Raw genomic sequence first — 25,414 nt, 5'->3', positions numbered from 1 at the left:
TATATATGTAATTTCACATTAAGGTAAATTATTCAAAGATGCCCATTGACTGAGTGGCCCGTGAGAGCTGCGTTTTCCTTTACATTTCCTCATGCACTCTGAATAATTTGTGAAGGAAAAAGTTGTTTTTAAAAGTGACGTTTCACATTTTGGACATGACAGCTACTCTTATTTGCATTGTTGATACTGTACCCCATGGACGTGAGGAGGGGTGAGTTGACTTAATGTACAATGGGAAATTCCAGCCATCATTATTGCTTAATTGTTTTCAATGTGAATGTTCTGAACTCCTGTTTCTGCACCTGAGATGTATTGATTACAATGATTGACCTTGCAAGCTCCATGGGTAATATTTTCAATGTCACCGTTCCCTTGCATGCAGTATTTTACCATTATAATCTTTTCATGAGAAATACAAAATGTTATGAGTGTCGAGCACCTGAGGGAACTCCTGTTCATTGATTGTAGGAATGTCATTTTTAAGGTTGTATTTTTTCTCTAAAATTGTCTTTTCTGAAAGTTATAAGAAGCGAAGTAAAAAAATGAATGAATTTATTTGAACAAGTGAAGACCTAGTCTTTGAAATATTTTCTTGGATTTTCAAATTGTATTTGAGTTTTGTCTCTCTTACAATTAAAAATGTCGAGCAAAGCGAGACCAGCTTGCTAGTAAATAAATACAATTTTAAAAATAGAGGCAGCTCACTGGAAAGTGCTGCTATTTGAGCTATTTTTAGAACAGGCCAGCGGGCGACTCATCTGGTCCTTACAGGCTACCTGGTGCCCGCGGGCATCGCGCTGGTGACCCCTGGTTTAGATAATAATGAGTAATTTTAACGAATATGGGATCCATTATCTGCTATAAGAAGGTGACTTGTCCAGGGTGTACACCGCTTTCCGCCCGATTGTAGCTGAGATAGGTACCAGCGCCCCCTGTGACCCCAAAGGGAATAAAAAGGAAGAAAATGGATGGATGGGATCCATTGTTTAAATGTGTTTTAACTGTTAAATGAATCAAAAATATGATGTATTTTATCTTTATGGAAAATATTGGACATAATGTGTTGTCAAGCTTATTAGATGCGATGAACTATTGTTCATTTTTTAAATGTTTTTATATCTTATAGATGGCTGCAATGATAATGTCAACGAGGGATTCCTAATAACTGCTATGTCGGAATTGTTATTAATATTGACACTGTTGTTGATATTATTCATTTTTGTTTGACTGCTTTTGGATTGTTTTGTGTCATGTTTGTGTGTCCTCTCAATTGCTCTGTTGATTGCTATTCTGAATGTTGCTGGGTCGGGTTTGGTTTTTTGAATTGGAATTGCATTATTATGGTATTGTTGTGTATTGTTTTCCTGGATTGATTAATAAAAAATAAAAAATTAAAAAAAAGAAAGAAATATGAGCAATGTATTTCAAAATCATGTTGAATTTTCTATAAAGAAAGACATCCGCTGCAAAGGAGATGAGAGTGAAAGGAATCAGCGGTGGCTATTACGGAGATTTACAGTAGATTTACGCACTAACAGCTAGAGCTGATGCTTGTTCTGCAGCAGCAGCGATCAATATTGGTGTATTTTGATGTTTGGTCAAATGCTCTGCTACTCAACACGGCATGACATCCACACATACGGATGCTGACGGGGAGGAACTCCACAGTGGGAGAGCGAGGCTATACCCGCCCCAAAACCACATCTGTCTTTCTGTGTGTCTTTGCAAAACAGCTGTTAGGGTGGCATTTCCATGGCAACGAGAGAATACTGGGGGAACGGGAGAAAAGCTACAGGAGGAATGATTATGTGACTCAACGGGAACGGAATAAAGTCGGGAGTCTATTCGTCTCCATCAAGGTCACAGCCACACAAATGCACCACTAAGGGCTAATTATCTGGGTACTAAAAGGTGTATATTGCATAATGCATGTTAAACTAGACATGCATGGTATCCTCCACAATTCCCTATAAATATACATTGAAAAAACAATAGAAGCCGCCTATACAATTTGTATGTATGTATGTATGTATATATATATATATATATATATATATATATATATATATATATATATATATATATATACTTAGGGCTGGGCAACGATTAAACATTTTAATCAAAGTTAATCGCACTTTTTCTCCGATTAATCGCGATTAACTGCATTGTATACGCAAAGCCCAATAATGAATTCAAAAGTAGTGTGTAATGCACCTTTATTGGAATATTCTCCCACATGAACAAAAGCGCCAAAACATTTGTTGTGCAAACACAATTTAAATCAGTCCTTGTTAAACAGTAGCAGTTAAATAGCATATTTTATGAAAATCTACTCAAAAAATGTAAATACAAACATTTAAGCTTATTGCCACTGCCAGGGTATTTAAGTTAACCTGTTTGTTATGGAAAATAAATATAATCTACATACAAATCTCTGAGCCACAATCATAACATCCGAACAGGCAATTTCTGAGGAAACAGCAGGAACATTTTTTTTTTATCAGGGATCTTATGTTTAAAAAACCTATATTATAGGTAGTGGGCTGTTTTAGGGAATTTTTGATCAAATTATCCGTACTAGCAATATTAATAATGTTGTGTTTATTCTGCGTAGTGCACTTAAAATAATTACGACCATATCTAGGAATTGATATGATGGGAATTTTCCTATTGTTTGCTTGGTGCTTTGATAAACTGAACGCGTCATATACATGGTACTATATTGTGATGTTATGAGCCAGGGAAAAAAAACTATCCTACCCAGCATGTAACAGGAGTGACGAGCATGCGCGGTAGCCCGGTATAGGTTGTGTGTCGCCATGACGGCATCTTGTATGTTGTGATATGCACGCTCTGAAAGTAAACATTAAGAGCTCAGCCAACACGCCTCATCTGCATTATTCATAAATAGACAGACAACACACATACTCCGCTGCTTCACAGGCTGCTGGATGTAGCCGGCAAAGTATTCCCATGCTAGCTAGCCGGTCTAGCAAGCACGCGTCATTCAGTCCAAAACGGCCCGATCTATCCACATCCAGAATTGTCTGGCGGTCGTAAGTGATCCCGGAGTGACCACGCTGTAAGCCAGCCATAAAATTTGCAGAATTGTCCGGTATTTTGCCGAATGTTCCATCTTTACCAAGAGCCCCTCCACGCCGAAGCCCGTCCGGGCGCCGCCATCTTTATAAGAAAAGGCGTTAACAAAATAAAAGCATGTAAACAACATACGCAAATGCGCGATAAAATAATTGTCGGCGTTAATAGATTGATGAGTTAACTCGTAATTAACGCATTAATTTGCCCACCCCTAATATATATATATATATATATATATATATACATATATAAAAACCTGCTGAGTGGCCTTGTGGTCAGAGTGTCCGCCCTGAGACTGGAAGATCGTGAGTTCAAACCCGGCCGAGTCATACCAAAAACTACAAAAATGGACCCCGCTGCCTCCCTGCTTGGCACTCAGCATCGAGGGTTGTAATTGTGGGTTAAATCACCAAAATGATTCCCGACCGCAGCCACCGCTGCTGCTCACTTCTCCCCTCACCCTAACCCTAACCCTAACCCCAAAGGGATGGGTCGAATGCAGAAGATAATTTCACCACACCTAGTGTGTGTGTGACTATCGTTGGGGACTTTAACTTTAACTTTATACCCTACATCTATATAAAAAATACAAACAAGACGGCTTATAAATATGCTCATAAATCACAATATGAGTGATACGGTACTTTTCAGAGGTGGTATAGTACCGAATATGATTCATTAGTATCGCGGTACTATACTAATATCGGTATACCATACAACCCCACCCTAGTTCTATATGCATCTATTAATCAATATAGATATACAGTATATCAGACATACAATGATGTGTACATTATCTTTGAAATCAGCGTATACATAAATCAAGCCCAAGAAACCACATTGTTTTTTAGTCACCCGTGTGTGTCATAAAACATACAAAATATAACCAGATCTAAAAAACAAACTTATTTAAATTAGCTTCAAAAACACAACATAATGGCACACATTTCTTCGAACCCAAACCAAAAAACGTAGTTGTACCTAACTTTACACAAACACTAAGATTTACATCATGGTCAATTATGCAGATTAGAGCAGTGGTTTTCAACATTTTTTGAGCCAAAGCACATCTTTTGCGTTGAAAAAATCCGGAGGCACACCACCAGCAGAAATCATTAAAAAAACAAAAGTTGACATTAAAAAGTCATTGTTGGATATGACTTTAAACCATAACCAACCATGCATCACTATAGCTCTTGTCTCAAAGTAGGTGTACTGTCACGACTTGTCACATCACGCCTTGACTTATTTTGAGTTTTTTGCTGTTTTCCTATGTGTAATGGTTTAGTTCTTGTCTTGCGCTCCTATTTTGCTGTTTTTTTTCTCTTTTTTTTGGTAATTTCCTTTAGCAGTTTCATACCTTCCTTTTAGCGATATTTCCCGCATCTACTTTGTTTTAGCAATTAATAATGTTCTAGTCGTTTTTATCCTTCTTTGTGGGGGCATTATTGATTGTCATGTCATGTTCGAATGTACATTGTGGACGCAATTTACCATGAATTGATTTACGTGGACCCTGACTTAAACAAGTTGAAAAACTTATTCGGGTGTTACCATTTAGTGGTCAATCGTACGGAATATGTACTGAACTGTGCAATATACTAATACAAGTTTCAATCAATCAATCAATCAATCAATCAATCAATCAATCAATCAATCTTTGCTCCACTGTAAGTCTTTGCTGTCATCCAGCATTATGTTTTTGTTTACTTTGTAGCCAGTTCAGTTTTAGTATTGTTCTGCATAGCCTTCACTAAGCCCATCCATCCATTTTCTACCGCTTATTCCCTTTTGGGGTCGCTGGTGCTTATTTCAGCTACAATCGGGCGGAAGGCAATTTACACCCTGGACAAGTCGTCACCTCATCGCAGGCCTTCACTAAGCTTCAATACCTTTTCTCAGGGCAAGGGTCGGGAACCTTTTTGTCTGAGAGAGCCAAGAAAGCCAAATATTTTAAAATGTATTTCTGTAAGAGCCATATAACCTTTTTTTTTTTAACACTGAACACAACTAAACGCGTGCATTTTTAAGTAAGACCAACATTTGTAGAGTATAATAGGTCTCTTATTCTTTGTAGTCACATTGTTATTCTGAAGCTAACTGTGGAGGGGGCGTGGCCTGCGGGCCTGCAGCGAAGCAGGGTGTTGCCAGGATCGGGCTCGAAATCAGCGACAGGTGCATAAAGGCCCACCTGGGCTTTGTTATCTAATCACCTGTCGCTCTGTTATAAGCAGCAGCCAGGGGGAGAGACGGGGTTGGGGTTGGGGCTGGAGCCAGAGCGCGAGCGAGAACGAAAGAGAAAAAGACAATTGCTTGAAAGCAACTGAAAGACTTAATGAAAAATAACACAATATTGTAACCCTGAAACAGGCTCTCATGTCGGTACTTGGTGGTCTGAAGAACCCCCAGGAGGGCAAGTCCCACACTAACCAATAATAAATAATTAACTTCTTACCATTAACGCAACTTCTTGAACAGGTGCGGTAGTAAACGGATGGATGGATTAAAAATGCATGAAAATGTTTTATATTTTGAACGTCATTTTTAATACTGTAATTACAAGTGGAATTTGTTGTGATCCGGCTTCCGGATCACACATCTCTAGCATGTTTGTCTTTTTTGTATTGTCCTACTATGTTTTGATCATGTTTTGGACTCTACCGATCCCGTTTGTTAGCGCACTTCCTTATTTACATTCATCACCATGACAACTTATTTGCTCCTCCTGCATGGCTCATTCACACACCGGTTTGTAATTATGTTTTCTGTATTTAAGCCCCTCTGCTACCTAGTTCGCTCTCGCCAGTTTGTTTGCACCTGCAACCGTTACGTGAGTGGTCTCTGATTATTTTTCTGCTTGCTAAATGTAGCTTGCCTCCGCGCGCTTGGCTCGCGCTTTATGGACTTCGAACTCTGTCTTCTGTGTATATTAGCATTTAGTTTTCTGTGCTCAGACACGCCTTTGATTTGCTCTTTTGTACCAGTGTTCTTTTGTAACTTCATATTAAAAGGCTGTTCATACCTTCATTCCTGCCTGCTGTGATCCTGCGCATCGAGAGGCGACACTCCCTGCGCATCCACGATGCCGCGCAAACGTAACAGAAACTGGCGAGCAGAAACGCGTCACCTCGCGCTGGATCCTCCAGGACACCGTTCCCGACAAGCAGCATACCCGACCAAGTACTCCTCCGCTCCAACCCAGGACTCTTCTCTACGGGTTGGTACTTTGTTCACTTCTCCCGTTCCCAGTCACCATGTTGCTATTCCCATTAGCATCCCACCATCTTCCGCCTTCCCTGTCACTCACAGTGACGTCACTCCGTTCACGCCCCCCTATGACGTCACCGTTAACACCTTAGTGGATTCCTCTGCACATTTTTTTGACCTTAGTGACGAGGAGTTTTTTGAAGATGAACTTTCTCCCATTCCACCCAAGGACCTAATTTTATATAAGAAAATTTTCAAGGATAATTGTAGCACATCCAAGCCCAGTCACACCCCCAACAATGACTTTAATAATATAATTAATTATTACCAGGACATTTTCCGCCACTACTATGACTCTAGTCAGTCTTCACCCCCCATACCCGCTTCCCCCCCTCTCAAGTCTCGTTCTCCGCCTGAATCCGTGCCTTTTTCCACCTCATTTAGTGAGGATTTTGAACATTTTAGAGGGGAGGAGCCTGCCCTCCTCCAAACCTCCCACCGCCCGCCCTTACGGTCAGCCTCTGTCCAACTGGGCCCCGTCTGGAATCCGGGTCTTGAGGGGAGGGCCAGTATTACTACTAAGCCTCCTAGACCTCCACCACCGGTGTTCACCCCTGTTAAACCTGTTAAGCCACTACGGCCTCCTAGACCTCCTCCACCGGTGTTCTCCCCGGTCAAGTCACGCCCTCTTAGACCTCCTCCACCTGTGTTCCGTCCGTGCCCTAGTTCTAGTTTTAGTCACAGTCTCTCTCAGAGTTCGAGTCCCAGCCTTCTTCGTAGCCCATGCTCTAGTCCTACTCGTAGACCGACTTGTAGACTGAGTCGTAGTCCAAGTCCTGGTCCGAGTTTCCGTTCTGATTCTAGTTGTAGTCCTAGTCTTTCTCGTAGTCGTCGTAGTCCTAGTTCCACTCGTAGACTGATCCGTAGTCAGAGTCCTGTTTCGAGTCCGGTCCCGAGTCTTGTTTCTTGCCTTTGTAATATTAGTACTGATTCCCCTCGTGGTCTTAGTCCGAACCCTAGTCCTTACCCAAGTTCTTGTCCGAGCCCCAGTGTTACTGTAAGTCCTAGTCTTTGTCCTAGTCCTTGCCCGAGCACCAGTTTGATTGTTAGTCCCAGTCCTTGCCCAAGCCCTAGTTTGACCGTTTGTCCTAGTTCTTGCCCAAGCCCTGGTATGACTGTAAGTCCTGGTCGTTGCCCAAGCCCTTCTCAAAGCACTAGTGTGATTGTAAGTCCTGGTCCTCTCTCAAGTCCTTGCCCGAGTCCTAGTGTTTGTCTTATCACTCATCATAGTCCTAGTCCTGCTCACAGCCAGTCCCCTAGTTCTCCTCGGCAGACCCCTGTGCCTGCTCCTCGGCTGAAGCCGACTCCTGCTCCTCGGCTGAAGCCGACTCCTGCTCCTCGGCTGAAGCCGACTCCTGCTCCTCGGCTGAAGCCGACTCCTGCTCCTCGGCTGAAGCCGACTCCTGCTCCTCGGCTGAAGCCGACTCCTGCTCCTCGGCTGAAGCCGACTCCTGCTCCTCGGCTGAAGCCGACACCTGCTCCTCGGCTGAAGCCGACACCTGCTCCTCGGCTGAAGCCGACACCTGCTCCTCGGCTGAAGCCGACACCTGCTCCTCGGCTGAAGCCGACACCTGCTCCTCGGCTGAAGCCGACACCTGCTCCCAGTCTGGTTCTCACACCAGCACATGACTCTGACCTGGTTTTCACACCAGAAAATGTTTCTAGCCTTGTTCTCACGCCAGTTTCAGACTCTAAACTGGTTCTCACGCCAGCACCAGTTCCTAAGCTGGAGCCCACTCCGGTACCAGCACCACGACAGGTACCGGAGCCAGCTCCGTGCCGCCAAGCACCGGTGCCAGCTCCGCGCCGCCAAGCACCGCCGACGACGGGGCTGGAGCCCACACCAGCGCCGACGACGGGGCTGGAGCCCACACCAGCGCCGACGACGGGGCTGGAGCCCACACCAGCGCCGACGACGGGGCTGGAGCCCACACCAGCGTCGACGACGGGGCTGGAGCCCACACCAGCGTCGACGACGGGGCTGGAGCCCACACCAGCGCCGACGACGGGGCTGGAGCCCACACCAGCGCCGACGACGGGGCTGGAGCCCACACCAGCGCCGACGACGGGGCTGGAGCCCACACCAGCGCCGACGACGGGGCTGGAGCCCACACCAGCGCCGACGACTCCTGCGGCTCCCAGGCCGCCTCCGACGACTCCTGCGGCTCCCAGGCCGCCTCCGACGACTCCTGCGGCTCCCAGGCCGCCTCCGACGACTCCTGCGGCTCCCAGGCCGCCTCCGACGACTCCTGCGGCTCCCAGGCCGCCTCCGACGACTCCTGCGGCTCCCAGGCCGCCTCCGACGACTCCTGCGGCTCCCAGGCCGCCTCCGACGCCTTCTTCGGCTGCAGTCCCCGCACCCTCGTCTGCTGCTTCCAAGCCTGCTGGGATTTCGGTGCTGAGGCGTCGTCCACCACGTCGACCACGGGCGTGGCCTCTGCGAGGTCATCCTCCTCGCCAGATACTCCCTCCTCCATGTCGGCCACGGATGTGGCCGTGCCCGGGTCGTCCGCCTCGCCGGGCACCTCATCCTGCGAGGCGGCCACTAATGTGGCCTTTTCGAGGTCGCCCGCCAAAACTTTTTCGGCAGCAGCGTTCCACCCGCCGCCGCCACATGATGTGTCCTCGGTGGATTCGGGGACATGCGATCTGGCGACCCTCCACCGTGGACTCCCTCCGCCCTCCCTTCGTTTGTGAACTTTCTGGTTTTGGGAGGGGGTTCTCTTTATTGCAGTTTTTTGGGGGCATCTGGGATCTGCCCCTTAAGGGGGGGGTAATGTTGTGATCCGGCTTCCGGATCACACATCTCTAGCATGTTTGTCTTTTTTGTATTGTCCTACTATGTTTTGATCATGTTTTGGACTCTACCGATCCCGTTTGTTAGCGCACTTCCTTATTTACATTCATCACCATGACAACTTATTTGCTCCTCCTGCATGGCTCATTCACACACCGGTTTGTAATTATGTTTTCTGTATTTAAGCCCCTCTGCTACCTAGTTCGCTCTCGCCAGTTTGTTTGCACCTGCAACCGTTACGTGAGTGGTCTCTGATTATTTTTCTGCTTGCTAAATGTAGCTTGCCTCCGCGCGCTTGGCTCGCGCTTTATGGACTTCGAACTCTGTCTTCTGTGTATATTAGCATTTAGTTTTCTGTGCTCAGACACGCCTTTGATTTGCTCTTTTGTACCAGTGTTCTTTTGTAACTTCATATTAAAAGGCTGTTCATACCTTCATTCCTGCCTGCTGTGATCCTGCGCATCGAGAGGCGACACTCCCCGCGCATCCACGATGCCGCGCAAACGTAACAGGAATTATTCATTATTTATTGTGTTAAGTAATGTCAGCTCAGATTTATCCGAGAGCCAGATGCAGTCATCAAAAGAGCCACATCTGGCTCGCGAGCCATAGGTTCCCTACCCCTATCATAGGGGTACTCACATTTTGTTTATTTTTGGTTTAAGCATTAGATACCTTTTTACCTGCATGCTGCCTCCCGCTGTTTCCGACATCTACAAAGCAATTAGCTACCGGTTGCCACCTACTGATATGAAAGAGTATTACACGGTTACTCTGCCGACCTCTAGACAGCACCGACACTCAACAACAAAAAAATAATTTGCAAACTGTAATTACTGGATTGCAAAAAATATTTTTAACCCAAATAGGTGAAATTAGATAATCTCCCACGGCACACCGGACTGTATCTCACGGCACACTAGTGTGCCGCGGCGCAGTGGTTGAAAAACACTCGATTAGACAATGACCTGTGAGAAACTCACCAAATGTTAATTATGTGAACTGAGACCTCTGTGTTCTAGCGATGGACAAACAACCACCACACTAATAGACCCACAAACCTTATGTTTTTTTTTTTTTTTAAAGCCTACATACTCTATATGTGCTTGGATGTTTGATCAACCGTTAAAAAAAGAAAGTCCTTTGGGAAACATCAGATATTCTCCTTTTAGAAGGTTTGAGTGATGGCAGCAGCAGGCAGCCTGAGTGCATCAAATTGAGGCAAAACTTCCAGGGTGCTTTTAGACTACATGTCATAGACGGAATATTCTAGCCACACCAAAGCACCATTTGAAGCTGCTTGATGTGCCTTGGAGAAGAAAGTTAGCCTGAACTGACGACAGCAGCATTTTGTTCTCTTATGAGGGTTTTTTTTTTCCAATTCTCGTTTCACAATAATTTTCATCCATACATTTATCTACTCATTGGACTTGTCTTCTTCGTTTCTTTTGTTTACCTTTTTGGGGGTGTGTTGCTAGGAGAAATATGATTATTTATACATTTTTTTAAGATAATGATGAAGGTTTAAGGTTTTATTTGTAATCTGAAGTTTGGCCTGGAACATCATGAATGGTGGCATAAACAGGAAGTACAACTGCCTATACAAAAAAAATAAAAATAAAAATCCTGCACTCATGACTAGCAATATGGCCAAAGAGAAGCCAGAGCTTGAAAACCCTCTTCAAACCTTAAAGTATCCTGTTTGGTAACACCTTCAATGTGAAATAAGTAAAAGGCAAAGGCATTGTTCAGTAGAGATGGGAAACGGAAATACAAGCGACAGCTACTAATGCTCCACTTCAGGCATTTCAATATCTTAAGTTTAAAATATAGTAAAAATAATTAATGTGATTAATAAAAACTATATTCAATCAATTAATACACTATTTCATTGAATAATTATATTTTATAAATTAATAAAATATGTTGTAAATTATTTGAATAACCTATCAAATATTTCATAATTTATTATTTTCTAATAACATCTGTAATATATAACATCTAATTATTTAAACTGGTGCCATCACTATTATATATCATTTTATAATAAGCTTCAAACAGTTTGCAGTTTTTGTATTCATTTATTAAAAAAAACACTGAAGGTGTTTAAGCAATTTTATTGTTTGCATTTTGTCCCCTTACTGTATGAAACCTTGACTTTAAAACCTACACTGTAAAAAAAATAAAAAATAAAATAAAAATCTGCACAATTTTTCCACTATGGTTACCAGAAATTCACTGTAAAAATAACAATTACGATGTATAGGACATTCCGGTTGATGTTGAATCTGTCAATTTCATGGTTGATATCAATTTTTGCTTACAGTGAATTACCATGAAAAAAAACGGATATGTTGTTAACATATCCAAAAAAAACTATAGAATTAACAGTAAAAGCTGTGGTTGCCAGGAATTCACTGTAAAACTAATTAGGGCCTATTTTAGAGCTGCCATTCAGCCTATCCCCAGGTGCATGTCTTTGCAAATGGGAGGAACCTGGTCAAGGAAACCCACGCAGTCCTGGGGAGAACATGCAAACTCCACACACAACGACCCCAAAGCCTGGGAATCGAACTCTGGACCTTCTCATTGTGAGGCACCAACGCTAATCACCACGCCGACCTGTTACCGATATATGTATCTGCAAAATGCCTGTTTTTTCGAGACGTGAACGGTACATGAGGATTTTAGCTTCAAAGTATTTGTATAAAACCTAAAACCAGTGAAGTTGGCACGTTGTGTAAATCGTAAAAAATAAGAATACAATGATTTGCAAATCCTTTTCAACTTATTTTCAATTGAATGGACTGCAAAGACAAGGTATTTAATGTTTCAACTGAGAAACATATTTATTTTTTTGCATTAAATCATTGACTTAGAATATAATGGCAGCAACAAATTGCAAAAGAGTTGGCACAGGGGCATTTTTACCACTGTGTTACATGGCCTTTCCTTTTAACAACACTCAGTAAACATTTGGGAACAGAGGAGACCAATTTTTGAAGCTTTTCAGGTGGAATTCTTTCCCATTCTTGCTTGATGTACAGCTTAAGTTAATCAACAGTTCTGGGTCTCCGTCGTGGTATTTTAGGCTTCATAATGCACCACACATTTTCAGTGGGAGACAGGTCTGGACTACAGGCAGGCCAGTCTAGTACCCGCACTCTTTTACTATGAAGTCACGCTGTTATAACACGTGGCATGGCATTGTCTTGCTGAAATAAGCAGGGGCGTCCATGATAACATTGCTTGGATAGCAACATATGTTGCTCCAAAACCTGTATGTACCTTTCAGCATTAATGGTGCCTTCACAGATGTGTAAGTTACCCATGCCTTGGGCACTAATACACCCCGATACCATCACAGATACTGGCTTTTGAACTTTGCGCCTATAACACTCCGGATGGTTATTTTCCTCTTTGGTCCGGAGGACACAACATCCACAGTTTCCAAAAACACAGAACACTTTTCCACTTTGGATCAGTCCATCTTAGATGAGCTCGGCCCCAGCGAAGTTGGCGGCGTTTCTGGGTGTTGTTGAGAAATTGCTTTGTTTTAATTTGCACGTATAGATGTAGCAACCAACTGTAGTTACCGAGAGTGGTTTTCTAAAGTTTTCCTGAGCCCATGTGGTGATATCCTTTACACACTGATGTCAGTCACTGGCATGCCGCTTACGTGCAATGATTTTTCCAGATTCTCTAACCCTGGTGATATCCTTAAATTCCTTGCAATAGCTCATTAAGAAATGTTGTTCTTAAACTGTTTGACAATGTTCTCACGCATTTGTTCACCAACTGGTGACCCTCGCCCTATCCTTGTTTGTGAATGACTGAGCATTTAATGGAAACAGCTTTTATACCCAATCATGGCACCCACCTGTTCCCAATTAGCCTGCTCACCTGTGAGACGTTCCAAATAAGAATTTGATAAGCATTCCGCAACTTTCTCAGTCTTTTTTTGGCACTTGTGCCAGCTTTTTTGAAACATGTTGCAGGCATCAAATTCCAAATGAGCTAATATTTGCGAAAAATAACAACGTTTCTCAGTTCAAACGTTAAGTATCTTGTCTTTGTAGTCTATTCAATTGAATATGGGTGGAAAAGGATTTGCAAACCATTGTATCCTGTTTTTTTTACGATTTACACAACGTGCCAACTTCCCTTGTTTTGGGTTTTGTACAACCTTTCACTGGACAACTCGCAACATGGTCTTCCGCAAAATATTCCTTCAAGTGAGCTACTACAAAACGAGCCTTAAAACACTCTGTATCTGTTAAATAGCTGCTTGCAACCAGTTCTAACACACTTAAACACACAGTGTGGCTCATTTCGATGCAGTTTGCAATAAAGCACAATGATATAACCCGTCAACATCTGAAACGACTTCCCACAAAATTAGAAGAAAGCATGTCTTCGGCCAAATGTTAGCTAGGTTAATGCTTTAACAAAAAACCCTAAAATAATTAAAATAGGGTGTAAATTTAAATGTACAAGCTGCAAATTTTTTATTTTAGACAGAATAATAATACTGTACATTTTAAAGTATTTGCATGCTTGTGACATTACATTATTTGCAAATGCGTTGTACAATTTTTGGACATTTTCACAGTACAGTCATGTGTTTTGGACGTATCAAAACCACAGTAATTTAGGTGATCTACGGTTTCTTGGTTTGCATGAATCCACTGCAATTACTATTTTGATGAACTACTTCTGATTTTACGCTGTTTTACTGTTGCTATTTAAAGGCCTACTGAAATGAGATGTTCTTATTTAAACGGGGCTAGCAGGTCCATTCTATGTGTCATATTTGATCATTTCGCGATATGGCCACATTTTTGCTGAAAGGATTTAGTAGAGAACATCCACGATAAAGTTTGCAACTTTCGGTGCTAAGAGAAAAGCCCTGCCTCTACCGGAAGTCGCAGACGATTTCGTCACACGTGTGGGGGCTCCTCACATATTCACATTGTTTTTAATGGGAGCCTCCAACAAAAAGTGCTATTCGGACCGAGAAAATGACAATTTCCCCATTAATTTGAGCGAGGATGAAAGATTTGTGTTTGAGGGTATTGATAGCCACGGACTAGGAAAAAAATATATAAAAAAAATAAAAATAAGTTAAAAAAAAACGCGATTGCTTTGGGACGGATTCCGATGTGTTTAGAGACATTTACTAGGATAATTCTGGGAAATCCCTTATCTTTCTAGTGTGTTGCTAGTGTTTTAGTGAGTTAAATAGTACCTGATAGTCGGAGGTGTACGTCCACGGGTGTCTTGACGCCAATGTCTCAGGGGAGTCGACGGCAGCTTTATGGACGGCACAAGCTCAGCTTTTCTCCGGTAAGAAGCAACTTTTTACCACAATTTTCTCACCGAAACCTGCTGGCAGACATTCCGTTGTGATTCATGTTCGCTTGACCGCGCTCTGATCCATAGTAAAGTTTCACCTCTAGGAATTTTAAACAAGGAATCACCGTGTGTTTTTGTGGCTAAAAGCTAATGCTTCCCAACTCCATCTTTCTACTGTGACTTCTCCAACATTAATTGAACAAATTGCAAAAGATTCAGCAACACAGATGTCCAAAATACTGTGTAATTATGCTGTTAAAGCAGACTTTTAGCTGTGTGTGTGCGCAGCGCTCATACTTCCTAAAAACCCGTGACGTTTTGCGTACACGTCATCATTACACGACGCTTTCAAGACGAAACTCCCGGGAAATTTAATATTCTAATTTAGTAAACGGCCTTCTTTCATCTTCGTAATATCGCTAAAATTCGCTCCGTTCTGTCCACTAAAGATGCTGAGATCATTATCCATGCGTTTGTTACGTCTCGCCTCGACTACTGTAACGTATTATTTTCGGGTCTCCCCATGTTTAGCATTAAAAGATTACAGTTGGTACAAAATGCGGCTGCTAGACTTTTGACAAGAACAAGAAAGTTTGATCACATTACGCCTGTACTGACTCACCTGCACTGGCTTCCTGTGCACTTAAGATGTGACTTTAAGGTTTTACTATTTACGTATAAAATACTACACGGTCTAGCTCCATCCTATCTTGCCGATTGTATTGCACCATATGTGCCAGCAAGAAATCTGCGTTCAAAGGACTCCGGCTTATTAGTGATTCCCAAAGCCCAAAAAAAGTCTGCGGGCTATAGAGCGTTTTCCGTTCGGGCTCCAGTACTCTGGAATGCCCTCCCGGTAACAGTTCGAGATGCCACCTCAGTAGAAGCATTTAAGTCTCACCTTAAAACTCATTTGTATACTCTAGCCTTTAAATAGACTCCCTTTTTAGACCAGTTGATCTGCCGTTTCTTTTCTTTTTCTTCTATGTCCCACTCTCCCTTGTGGAGGGGGTCCGGTCCGATCCGGTGGCCATGTACTGCTTGCCTGTGTATCGGCTGGGGACATCTCTGCGCTGCTTATCCGCCTCCGCTTGGGATGGTTTCCTGCTGGCTCCGCTGTGAACGGGACTCTCGCTGCTGTGTTGGATCCGCTTTGGACTGGACTCTCGCGACTGTGTTGGATCCATTATGGATTGAACTTTCACAGTATCATGTTGGACCCGCTCGACATCCATTGCTTTCCTCCTCTCCAAGGTTCTCATAGTCATCATTGTCACCGACGTCCCACTGGGTGTGAGTTTTCCTTGCCCTTATGTGGGCCTACCGAGGATGTCGTAGTGGTTTGTGCAGCCCTTTGAGACACTAGTGATTTAGGGCTATATAAGTAAACATTGATTGATTGATTGATTGATAAACTAAAAAGGCCGTATTGGCATGTGTTGCACTGTTAATATTTCATCATTGATACATAAACTATCTGACTGCGTGGTACGTAGTAGTGGGTTTCAGTAGGCCTTTAACAACTGCTTACGGTAGATTTTAACAGACATTTTTTACAGAGTCGGTAAGTAACGTGATTATTACGTACTGTTACACCCCTATGAAATCGAGATACAATCTCGATGAATCAATAGGTACAAAGAAGACATCCTTGCATCGTTTCAGAAACTCAGCGCTTATGCATCTCGTCGGTGAGGTCGCCTTTCTATGAAGACATGCGATTCGTCATACATCATTAATCAGTCACAAATGCAAATCCCCCTAATTACACTTTCAGCCCCTTCGAGCAGAGGACCTGCAAGGCATACCCGCGATGTTTATACATTTCCCTCTTATCTTAAAACACACATGTTGCGTACGGAAAACATCCAGAAATATTCTCACATAGTACTCTAGGGAGGGAGCAAGCCCAGGGCATTTCCTATCACAAGGCTGCAGAAAGTGGAGACAAAGTCAAAGCGGCGACATAATGCACTTAAGTACGAATGACGAATACTTAAGAAGGTTTGTGGATTTGATGTGTATTTTTGAACACCTTGCTCTTGTTTTTGGATGGACCGACAAATCATGAAGGAACACTCAATAAAGATCATGTGATAACTGTTCATTTGTCCAATACTCGGGTATTTCGGGTATTTACAGGCAAGCAGATAAAAGTATTGTTTGAAAAACAATTATGCATTGTAAAATATTATATTCAGGGAGACTTCCACATACACACCAGCTGATGGCACCAATGGATTGCCACCCTCAAGCAACAACTAAATGTCAAAACATTGCAATTTTCTCAAGTTTAGTTCCGTAAAAATGATTGCAATATTATCACCTTTGTATCGCGTCATTGTTCAATCAATCAATCAATCAATCAATGTTTATTTATACAGCCCTAAATCACAAATGTCTCAAAGGACTGTACAAACCACTACGACTACGACATCCTTGGAAGAACCCACATAAAGGCAAGGAAAACTCACACCCAGTGGGCAAGGAGAATTCACATCCAGTGGGACGCCAGTGACTATGATGACTATGAGAACCTTGGAGAGGACCTCATATGTGGGCAACCCCCCCACCCTCTAGGGGACCAAAAGCAATGGATGTCGAGCGGGTCTAACATGATACTGTGAAAGTTCAATCCATAGTGGCTCCAACACAGAGAGTTTAGTTCAAAGCGGACCCAAGACAGAAACGAGAGTCCCGTCCACAGGAAACCATCCCAAGCGGAGTCGGATCAGCATCGTAGAGACGTCCCCAACCGATACACATGCGAGCGGTCCATCTTGGGTCCCGACGAGCGGGGAGACAGAGGAGAAAATGAAAAGAAGCGGCAGATCAACTGGTCTAAAAAGGAGGTCTATTTAAAGGCTAGAGTATACAAATGAGTTTTAAGGTGAGACTTAAATGCTTTTACTGAGGTAGCATCTCAAACTTTTACCGGGAGGGCATTCCAGAGTACTGGAGCCCGAACGGAAAACGCTCTATAGCCCGCAGACTTTTTTGGGGCTTTAAGAATCACTAATAAGCCGGAGTCCTTTTAACGCAGATTTCTTGCCGGGACATATGGTACAATACTATCGGCAAGATAGGATGGAGCTAGAACGTGTAGTATTTTATACGTAAATAGTAAAACCTTAAAGTCCCATCTTAAGTGCACTAGAAGCCAGTGCAGGTGAGCCAGTACAGGCGTAATATGATCAAACTTTCTTGTTCTTGTCAAAAGTCTAGCAGCCGCATTTTGTACCAACTGTAATCTTTTAATGCTAGACATGGGGAGACCCGAAAATAATACGTTACAGTAATCGAGGCGAGACGATTGTTAGATTATTACAACTTTTTTGTACGGTAATAGCTGAACATCATTCTCCGAAAAATTTAGATTTTCTGGTGATATTCTCCGATTTACGACTTTATTTTTATAAATCAATGATCTCATTCACTTCCATCCATCTATTCATTTACTACTACTTGTCCAGTCCCTTTTTGTCTCTTCATATTGCTAACATCCAAGCACAACTTGCCTAAAATTAAAAGTGGCCCTATTATACAAAACCAACTTTTATTATCGTTAGCACTTGTTTTGCTGTATTTGAGATTCCCATAAGTCCTAAACTATTGAAATCAAACCATGAAGGCATGTTGGAGACATTTATAAAACAATATTGCCTTCTTCCAAACTTTCTACAAATGAGCCGTTTGGAATTTGAGACTTCAATGATGTACACCATATTGCCAAAAGTATTTGGCCTCCCATCCAAATGATCAGAATCAGGTGTCCTAATCACTTGGCCGAGCTACATGGATGACAGAGTCTGGTGTGGATGAACTTGACTGGCCTGCACAGAGTCCTGACCTGAACCCGATAGCATACCTTTGGGATGAATTAGAACAGAGACTGAAAGTCAGGCCTTCTCAACCAACATCAGTGTGTGACCTCACCAGAGATAGGTCGAAAATTTCTAGAAACACACTCTGCAACTTTGTGGACAGCTTTGTCAGAAAATTGAAGCTGTATTAGCTGCAAAAGGTGGACCGACATCATATTGAACGCTAAGCGTTAGGAATGGGATGGCACCTCAAGTTCATATGTGAGTCAAGGCAGGTTGCCAAATACTTTTGGCAATATAGTGTATTTTGCTTTAGTTACATTAGTGGAAATCTCCACATAAGGTAAAACTTTAACCGAAGAGCATTGCGCGAGTCCACCATTGTAGTTTGACGTTTCTCTATCCTCTTGTTTTAGGGCACTACGGGTTCATACATGCAAATACATCCTCCGTTGTTTACTTCTAATACAAAGTAGTGTATACTCCTAACTTTAATCTGCCAGTAGACTCTATATTGAAGCGCTTAAAAACTTGGCTGAAAAAGCGGCGACGCAGTCGAAGAGGGCTTGGACTGAAAGAAGGATTTCTACACAAATAAGACCACCCACAAAATGGGGCATTCTGTAGTAGCGGCCAGAAAGCGGCATGAAGATGGTCTGTAAAACAAAAGGGTATGCAATATTTTTACCAAAGCACCACCATTAGATATTATGCATACCACAAGGAAGTGTTTGGAAATGTAGGAAAAATACTTTTTTTTTAAATTTTGTATTATTTATACACATTTTGGGAGGAAATTTAGTTGAACTAGTAATGAAACATTTCTTTTCTTTTCATGTGTTTACTAGGCCTGTTCATCCCTTAAAATATTGTACCTTTGTACTCATAAAAGTGTATTTGTTGTGATTTATCTTTATCCTGCCTTCTCCTTTATGTCTGCACCTGTGAATTCAGAGATTCGTCCTCGGCGAGGGGTGGACCTTGAGGCACACCTGCTCGCAATTAGCCCGCCAGTATTTAGGCTCGTCACTGACATCTTGCCCTTGCCGGTTAATGTATCCTGAACCTCGCTCGTGCATGCGCCTGCTTCAGCTCCCCAGACCTGGTACGTTGTCGCTACTTAGTCCTGAATTCCCCAACCTCTTCTGTGTTTGTTTCCTAGCCCGCCGGAGGTAAAGGGGATTCTTTTGTTGGACTCTTGCCCTGCTCAGTGCGCCCTGGCCTTTTCCCCTGCCGACCTCTGAGGAACCTTTTGTTCAGGTTACATGGTGTGCGCTTATGCCCCATCGCCCTTAGTCATCCCTTTTTGTTTAAATTAATTTTTTCATTTTTGTAATTCCACCTTGTCCACCGTCTCTGCATCCTGGGGTCACCCCCCTTTGACCAAGACCCTAACAGTATTTCCTTAGAAAACTCCATGTACATACATATGTTTTTAAACATTATATATAGCTAATGACTATACCTAAATTAACTCTGGGTGAAAATTACCATTTCTTTATGTCTTTTTGGCTTTTTACAACGCTTATTCCACTCCATTTTGCAGCAGGAAGACATCATCAACGTTTTGATTGACTGTTATCTTGATTTTTTTCTTCTTTACGGACTTCATTGAAAAGGAAAACAAAATAAGATGGTCATACAGTTCAGATTTTTGCTATTTTCTTATGGACTTTCTACTTTTAGTGTGATTGCTGCTTACACGGACCTTGAACAAACTCATTGGCAGCGAAGCAGTAGAGATTAACCCAGCAACCTTGTGACGGATTGCGGTCACTTCTCTGATTAGCTAATGAGTCTCTTTGGCATCCTGCAGGGTTTGTAACTTATATAAACTAGTCATGTTCCGAGAGACGGTCCTTAAAATGCGCTGGCAGCCTTCATCTCTTCAGGGGCTCTTTCCTGGAAGAAAGTGCATTTTCTCTAGCAAAAACAGTGAGCAGCGTAGATCAAGGGCAAATCCGATTAGAGTGTCTGCCAGGGGAACAACTCTCAAAGTCATCAATAGCCTTGATCAACAATGACAGACACACCGGAATAACCTTGTTCCCCGAAATGAAATATTCCCAATGTGGTCAGGCCTCCTAGGACAAGAATGGTGATTTTCCGATTATAGTGAGGACGTTAATAATATAGCCAGACTTTGCCCAATTCTCTCTCAGGGCAACACGGAGACGCTAATGCATGCTTTTATTATTGCACCTTTACAATTACTTCAAAATTCAGCAGCACGTGTCCTGACGAAGACCAGAAGGCGGGCTTACATTACACTAGTTTTAAAATCTCTGCATTGGCTCCCCGTGTGTTTCAAGATCAATTTTAAGGTTGTTCTTATGGTTTGTAAATGTTTTTTTATTGAATTGAGGCTTCTTATCTATCAGATTTGCTCTTACCCTATGAACCTTCCCCGGGCCCTGAGATCCTTCGGCACTCATCTCCTAATTCTTCCCAAAGTCCGGACACAAAGTCCCGGGATGGCATCTTTCCACCATTATGGCCCCAGTCTATGGAACAGCTTGCCGGAGAACCTCAGGGCTGCAGACAACGTTCATGTTTTTATGAACAGGCTTAAGATCCACTTTTTTTATTTGGCTTTTACCTGATATTATTTTATTGAAGTAATTTGTATTTTACTTTTTATCCTATTAGTTATGCAAGATTTTCTATAGTTACATGTATGTATTATTTATTTACTGTATATAATATATAAATAATACATACATGTAACTATATAAAATCTTGCATAACTATATGGGCTTCACGGTGGGAGAGGGGTTAGTGCGTCTGCCTCACAATACGAAGGTCCTGCTGTCGTGGGTTCAAATCCAGGCTCGGGATCTTTTTGTGTGGAGTTTGCATGTTCTCTCCGTGAATGCGTGGGTTCCCTCCGGGTACTCCGGCTTCCTCCCACTTCCAAAGACATGCACCTGGGGATAGGTTGATTGGCAACACTAAATTGGCCCTAGTGTGTGAATGTGAGTGTGAATGTTGTCTGTCTATCTGTGTTGGCCCTGCGATGAGGTGGCGACTTGTCCAGGGTGTACCCCGCCTTCCGCCCGATTGTAGCTGAGATAGGCGCCAGCGCCCCCCGCTACCCCAAAAGGGAATAAGCGGTAGAAAATGGATGGATATAATATATATTTTTCTATTAATCTTCATATGTCTTTCTTGTATTTTATTCTTTATCCCTACACATGATTCTTACTATTTTAAAAGTTTTATTATTTTTACTTTCCAACGTTCCTCAGATGAGCCATTTGCTTTCAGGGGTTATCGGCCGTGCTTGTGGGGGCACTTTTGTGTCAGCGTCCTGGTGGCCATGTTCTGATGACCTCCTGGTGCAGATGGTTCCTGTGATAGTGTTTACTCACATGTCTCTTCTGTACTCAGCCATGGATTCATTGGTCCATATAGTTGCATACGTGTGTATGTTGTGTGTGTGTGTTTGTATTTGGTATCTGTATCCGTGCGTACTTAAGTGATAATGGGGGATATGGGTGACCTGGGTATTGTTTTTAACTTTGTTAAGCACTTTGCGTTGCATTTTTTTTATGTATGAAAAGCGCTTTATAAATAAAGTTTGATTTGATTGGACCTGGCATCAGTGCTCATGAATGCATGGCAGGATAACAGCAAAATAAGAAAACAAAGGTACTGGAAACTAAAAGGTCCATCTGTGTAGAACGGTGGTTAATTGGTTATCACGTTTAATGAGTTGGACAATACATAAACAAAAGTGGTGCAAAATGAAAAAAAATCATATCCATAAAATGTCCTTTTTAGGATTTTGTCAACAGCATGTTGTTATTGAAAGTGTGCCAATAGCAAGCTATCACCTGTTCACACAGTAACCATCCATTATTTGGAACAATGACAGTGTGAAATGTTACACTGTACACAAAACAGCAATCGCAAGACCCACCTTCTTTATCGTCATGGCGAATGATGGCGTCCTGTAAGTTGTCGGCCAAACCGAAGCGGACTTGTTGTTTTTCACGGTGGCCGGATGGAACTCTTCTGACTTTGACGCCGCCCTGCTGACGTTGCTGGGGGCCCTTTTCCCTCTCGTAATACGCCCGTATTTGGTCACAGCGCATCCTCCTGACCACCCGCTGGCGCTGTCCGATGGGCAGAGACTCCAGCAGACACTGGTCGATCTCCATGTTGTGACGGAAGGCGTTACATAGCTGGAAACAGCCTGGTGTTGACAAGAGACAAAGACAAGATTGGTCTTCGTATGGCTGGGTGTATCAGTATAAAGCACTTGACTGTAGGGTTTACTTGAGTAGACTTTGATAGATCCTGAGCTAATAACGTAAAACACACGGTTGCTTTTGTTTAGCCCTCTGGCGCCTTGAGTAGCAGTGCTGAGCGTGTCGTCTCTCTTATCACAACCCAGAGCAGGGATTCTCTTGTTAAGCCAGTCAGTCTCTCTGTAGACGTCAGACAAATAGCCTAGCATCATGCCGTATTTACAGGTGAACAACTATAGCAGACACATTCCCAGAAAATCAATTGGGAATTGCAACAGGCAAAGACAAAAACATGTGATTTCTGACTTCAGAAAACTGGGAGTGCATTAGTTGTGGACAAACACCAGGAATCCTACAAAGCATTAGAGTTTTTTCATGCAATCAATTACAAAAGTGGTAGGAAACTCAATATAATGTAACTGTTTATCTCGTGGGAGAAGTTTGGTTTTGTCAACCCTTCAAATGCTGTAAGTTTGTCAAAACTCAAGAAAGAGAAACCTTGGTTGGTTTTAGGTACACTAGTTATAGACTCATGGTTCCTTAAGTACCTCAGATTTAAAGGGGTTACATGATTTATTTTTTTTTTTACATTTAAAAAAACTTCCTTGTGGTCTTTGGGCAAAATATTGTATGGATTATGTTTTACAGAAATTTTTCAAGTCGTTTTCAGACTGTCTTTTCAGAATGCGCCGTTTTGTGGGCGGTCCTATTTACATGCTTCCACTTTGACTGTGCCATTTCGCTTCCATAGCGAGTCTACTGACAGATTTAAGTATGAACTATAGACTAATTTGTATTAGAAATCCCAACAGCGGAGGATGCATGTCCTTGCATGACTCAGTCTACCCCAAAACAAAAGGATAGCAAAAAAGAAGGAACTTATTGACAATGGCGTGGACAACGATGGCGGACGCCCGCAAGGCACTCTGTGTACATTTCTACCATTCATAGATCATTCCTTTGACGTTTTTCCCAATCGGTAATGTCACAGGCTCCAAACTGCTTGTTTGGCGAAAGTATGAAGGAAGACAAGATTATTTTTTAAATGCCTCCACGGTTTGATTTCAAATTTTCGGAATTTTCACAAATCCCAAATACACAACAGATATGCAAAATCCATAAAGTTGGTTTTGCTTCTTTGGGCAAAATTTCATATAGATTATGTTTTACAGAATGTTTTCAAGCCGCTTTCTGACTGTCTTTTCAGAATGCGCCGTTTTGTGGGCGGCCTTATTTACATGCTTCCACTTCGACTGTGCCATGTCCCTTCCTTTACTGACAGTTTTAATTTTGAACTATACGCTACTTTGTATTAGAAATCCCGATAGCGGAGGATGCATGTCCTTGCATGTCTCAGTCTACCCGTAAACAAAAGGATAGCCAAACAGAAGGAGCTTATTGACAATGGCGCGGACTATGATGGCGGACACGCGCAAGAAACTCTGGGTAAATTTCTACCATACAGAGATCATTCCTTTGACGTTTTTCCCAATCGGTAATGCCACAGGCTCCAAACAGCTTGTTTGGCTGAAGTTTGAAGGAAGACAAGATTATTTTTTAAATGCCTCCACGGTTTGATTTCAAATTTTCTGAATTTTCGCAAATCCCAAATACACAACAGATATGCAAAATCATTAAGGTTGGTTTTGCATAATAGGGTCCTTTTGAAGCTAGTTACATTTTCTGTACTTAAAGTAAGAAAATACTTTTGTGCAAAGAGTAGAGATGTAACAGTATTATAAAAATAGCAGAATTTTCGGTTGTGGGAGTGCAGACATGCTAAAAAGGATTGCACACCGCTTTGTCTGCAACGAGTAATATGAGAAGCCACTTTATGAACAGTCACCCATAAAATATACTTGATGTGAAACCAAGAAGCCATCAATGTATGAAGTATTTACATTATTAAAAGTTAAATTGTCAGTTAACCTTCATAGAATCAGCTTTTTCACAACTAATACAAATATGTACCGACTACCGAAGGGGGTGATGCCTCTTAGGAAGTTAAAAATTGAAAAACACTAGAGTGAACATAATTTGTTTGCACTTGGTAAACTGGACGCTTACATTGTCACTTTAAAGACCCTTGGAAAACACTATTCTTTGCACTTAAAAACTTATAATGCAGTAATAACTATGAACATTATGTGTGTAATCAATTACAGTAAATGGAATGGGTGAATGTGGAAATAGTGTCAAGTATAACCCATTTTATCATTTACCATTTAAAAGTGTTTATCCTTTACATTCCTGCCACTTCATTTTACTCACTATGGATTTTTTTTTACCTAACCTTTATTTTTTAGACAGCACTATTAGTAACTATGATTCCCAAACCAAAAAATGGACTACTGTTACCTTTAGTATTGACGATCTCAAGCTCTCTTTTAATTGCTATAGTAACAGTTGCAAGTACTGTAGGCATGTAATCACATTAAAATTTCATGTCACGGTTATTGTGATTAAATTTCTCCTGGTTATTATTATTATTGAATAATAATATATATTTTTTTGATAACTAAAAGAAAGACACACCCGCTATTTTGCATGTTTTGTGTTTCTTATGCCTTACTGAAAGTGATTTAGTTTCAGTATTGTATCTGTTCGATTGTTGTAAATATTGGTTTGTACTGCAGTACTTTATGATTTTTTTTAAAGAAAAGTGCATCACAAATAAACTATTATAAAGAAAATTAATATTCATTATTTCTGGGTTGCTTAGTGGCCTCCGACTATGTTCAGCGGTCCTTAAATGCACCGTAAAAACACCCCTCTCTCGTATTCCTCTGAGCATAGAACGATCATTCTGTTCAAAGAAA

General features: G+C 42.0%; 1 protein-coding gene across 9 annotated transcripts in view; it reads right to left on the bottom strand.

Moving 5' to 3' along the window:
* myo16 (myosin XVI) overlaps positions 1-25,414 on the bottom strand; it is a 351,216-nt gene that overhangs the window by 252,312 nt on the left and 73,490 nt on the right. For 6 of the 9 annotated variants that reach the window (XM_061879193.1, XM_061879191.1, XM_061879188.1 and 3 more), the window contains one exon: positions 22,265-22,540. In XM_061879193.1, coding sequence (XP_061735177.1) covers positions 22,265-22,505 — 241 coding nt within the window. In that variant the 5' untranslated portion in view covers positions 22,506-22,540. Of the gene's footprint in view, positions 1-22,264; positions 22,541-22,623; positions 22,998-25,414 lie in introns of those variants that run through there. The other 3 variants (XM_061879185.1, XM_061879189.1, XM_061879187.1) reach the window with 2 other exon arrangements.

Source organism: Nerophis ophidion, linkage group LG19 (genome assembly GCF_033978795.1).
Source record: "Nerophis ophidion isolate RoL-2023_Sa linkage group LG19, RoL_Noph_v1.0, whole genome shotgun sequence".
Classification (NCBI taxonomy): domain Eukaryota; kingdom Metazoa; phylum Chordata; class Actinopteri; order Syngnathiformes; family Syngnathidae; genus Nerophis; species Nerophis ophidion.
This window is presented reverse-complemented; position numbering and strand designations above follow the sequence as displayed.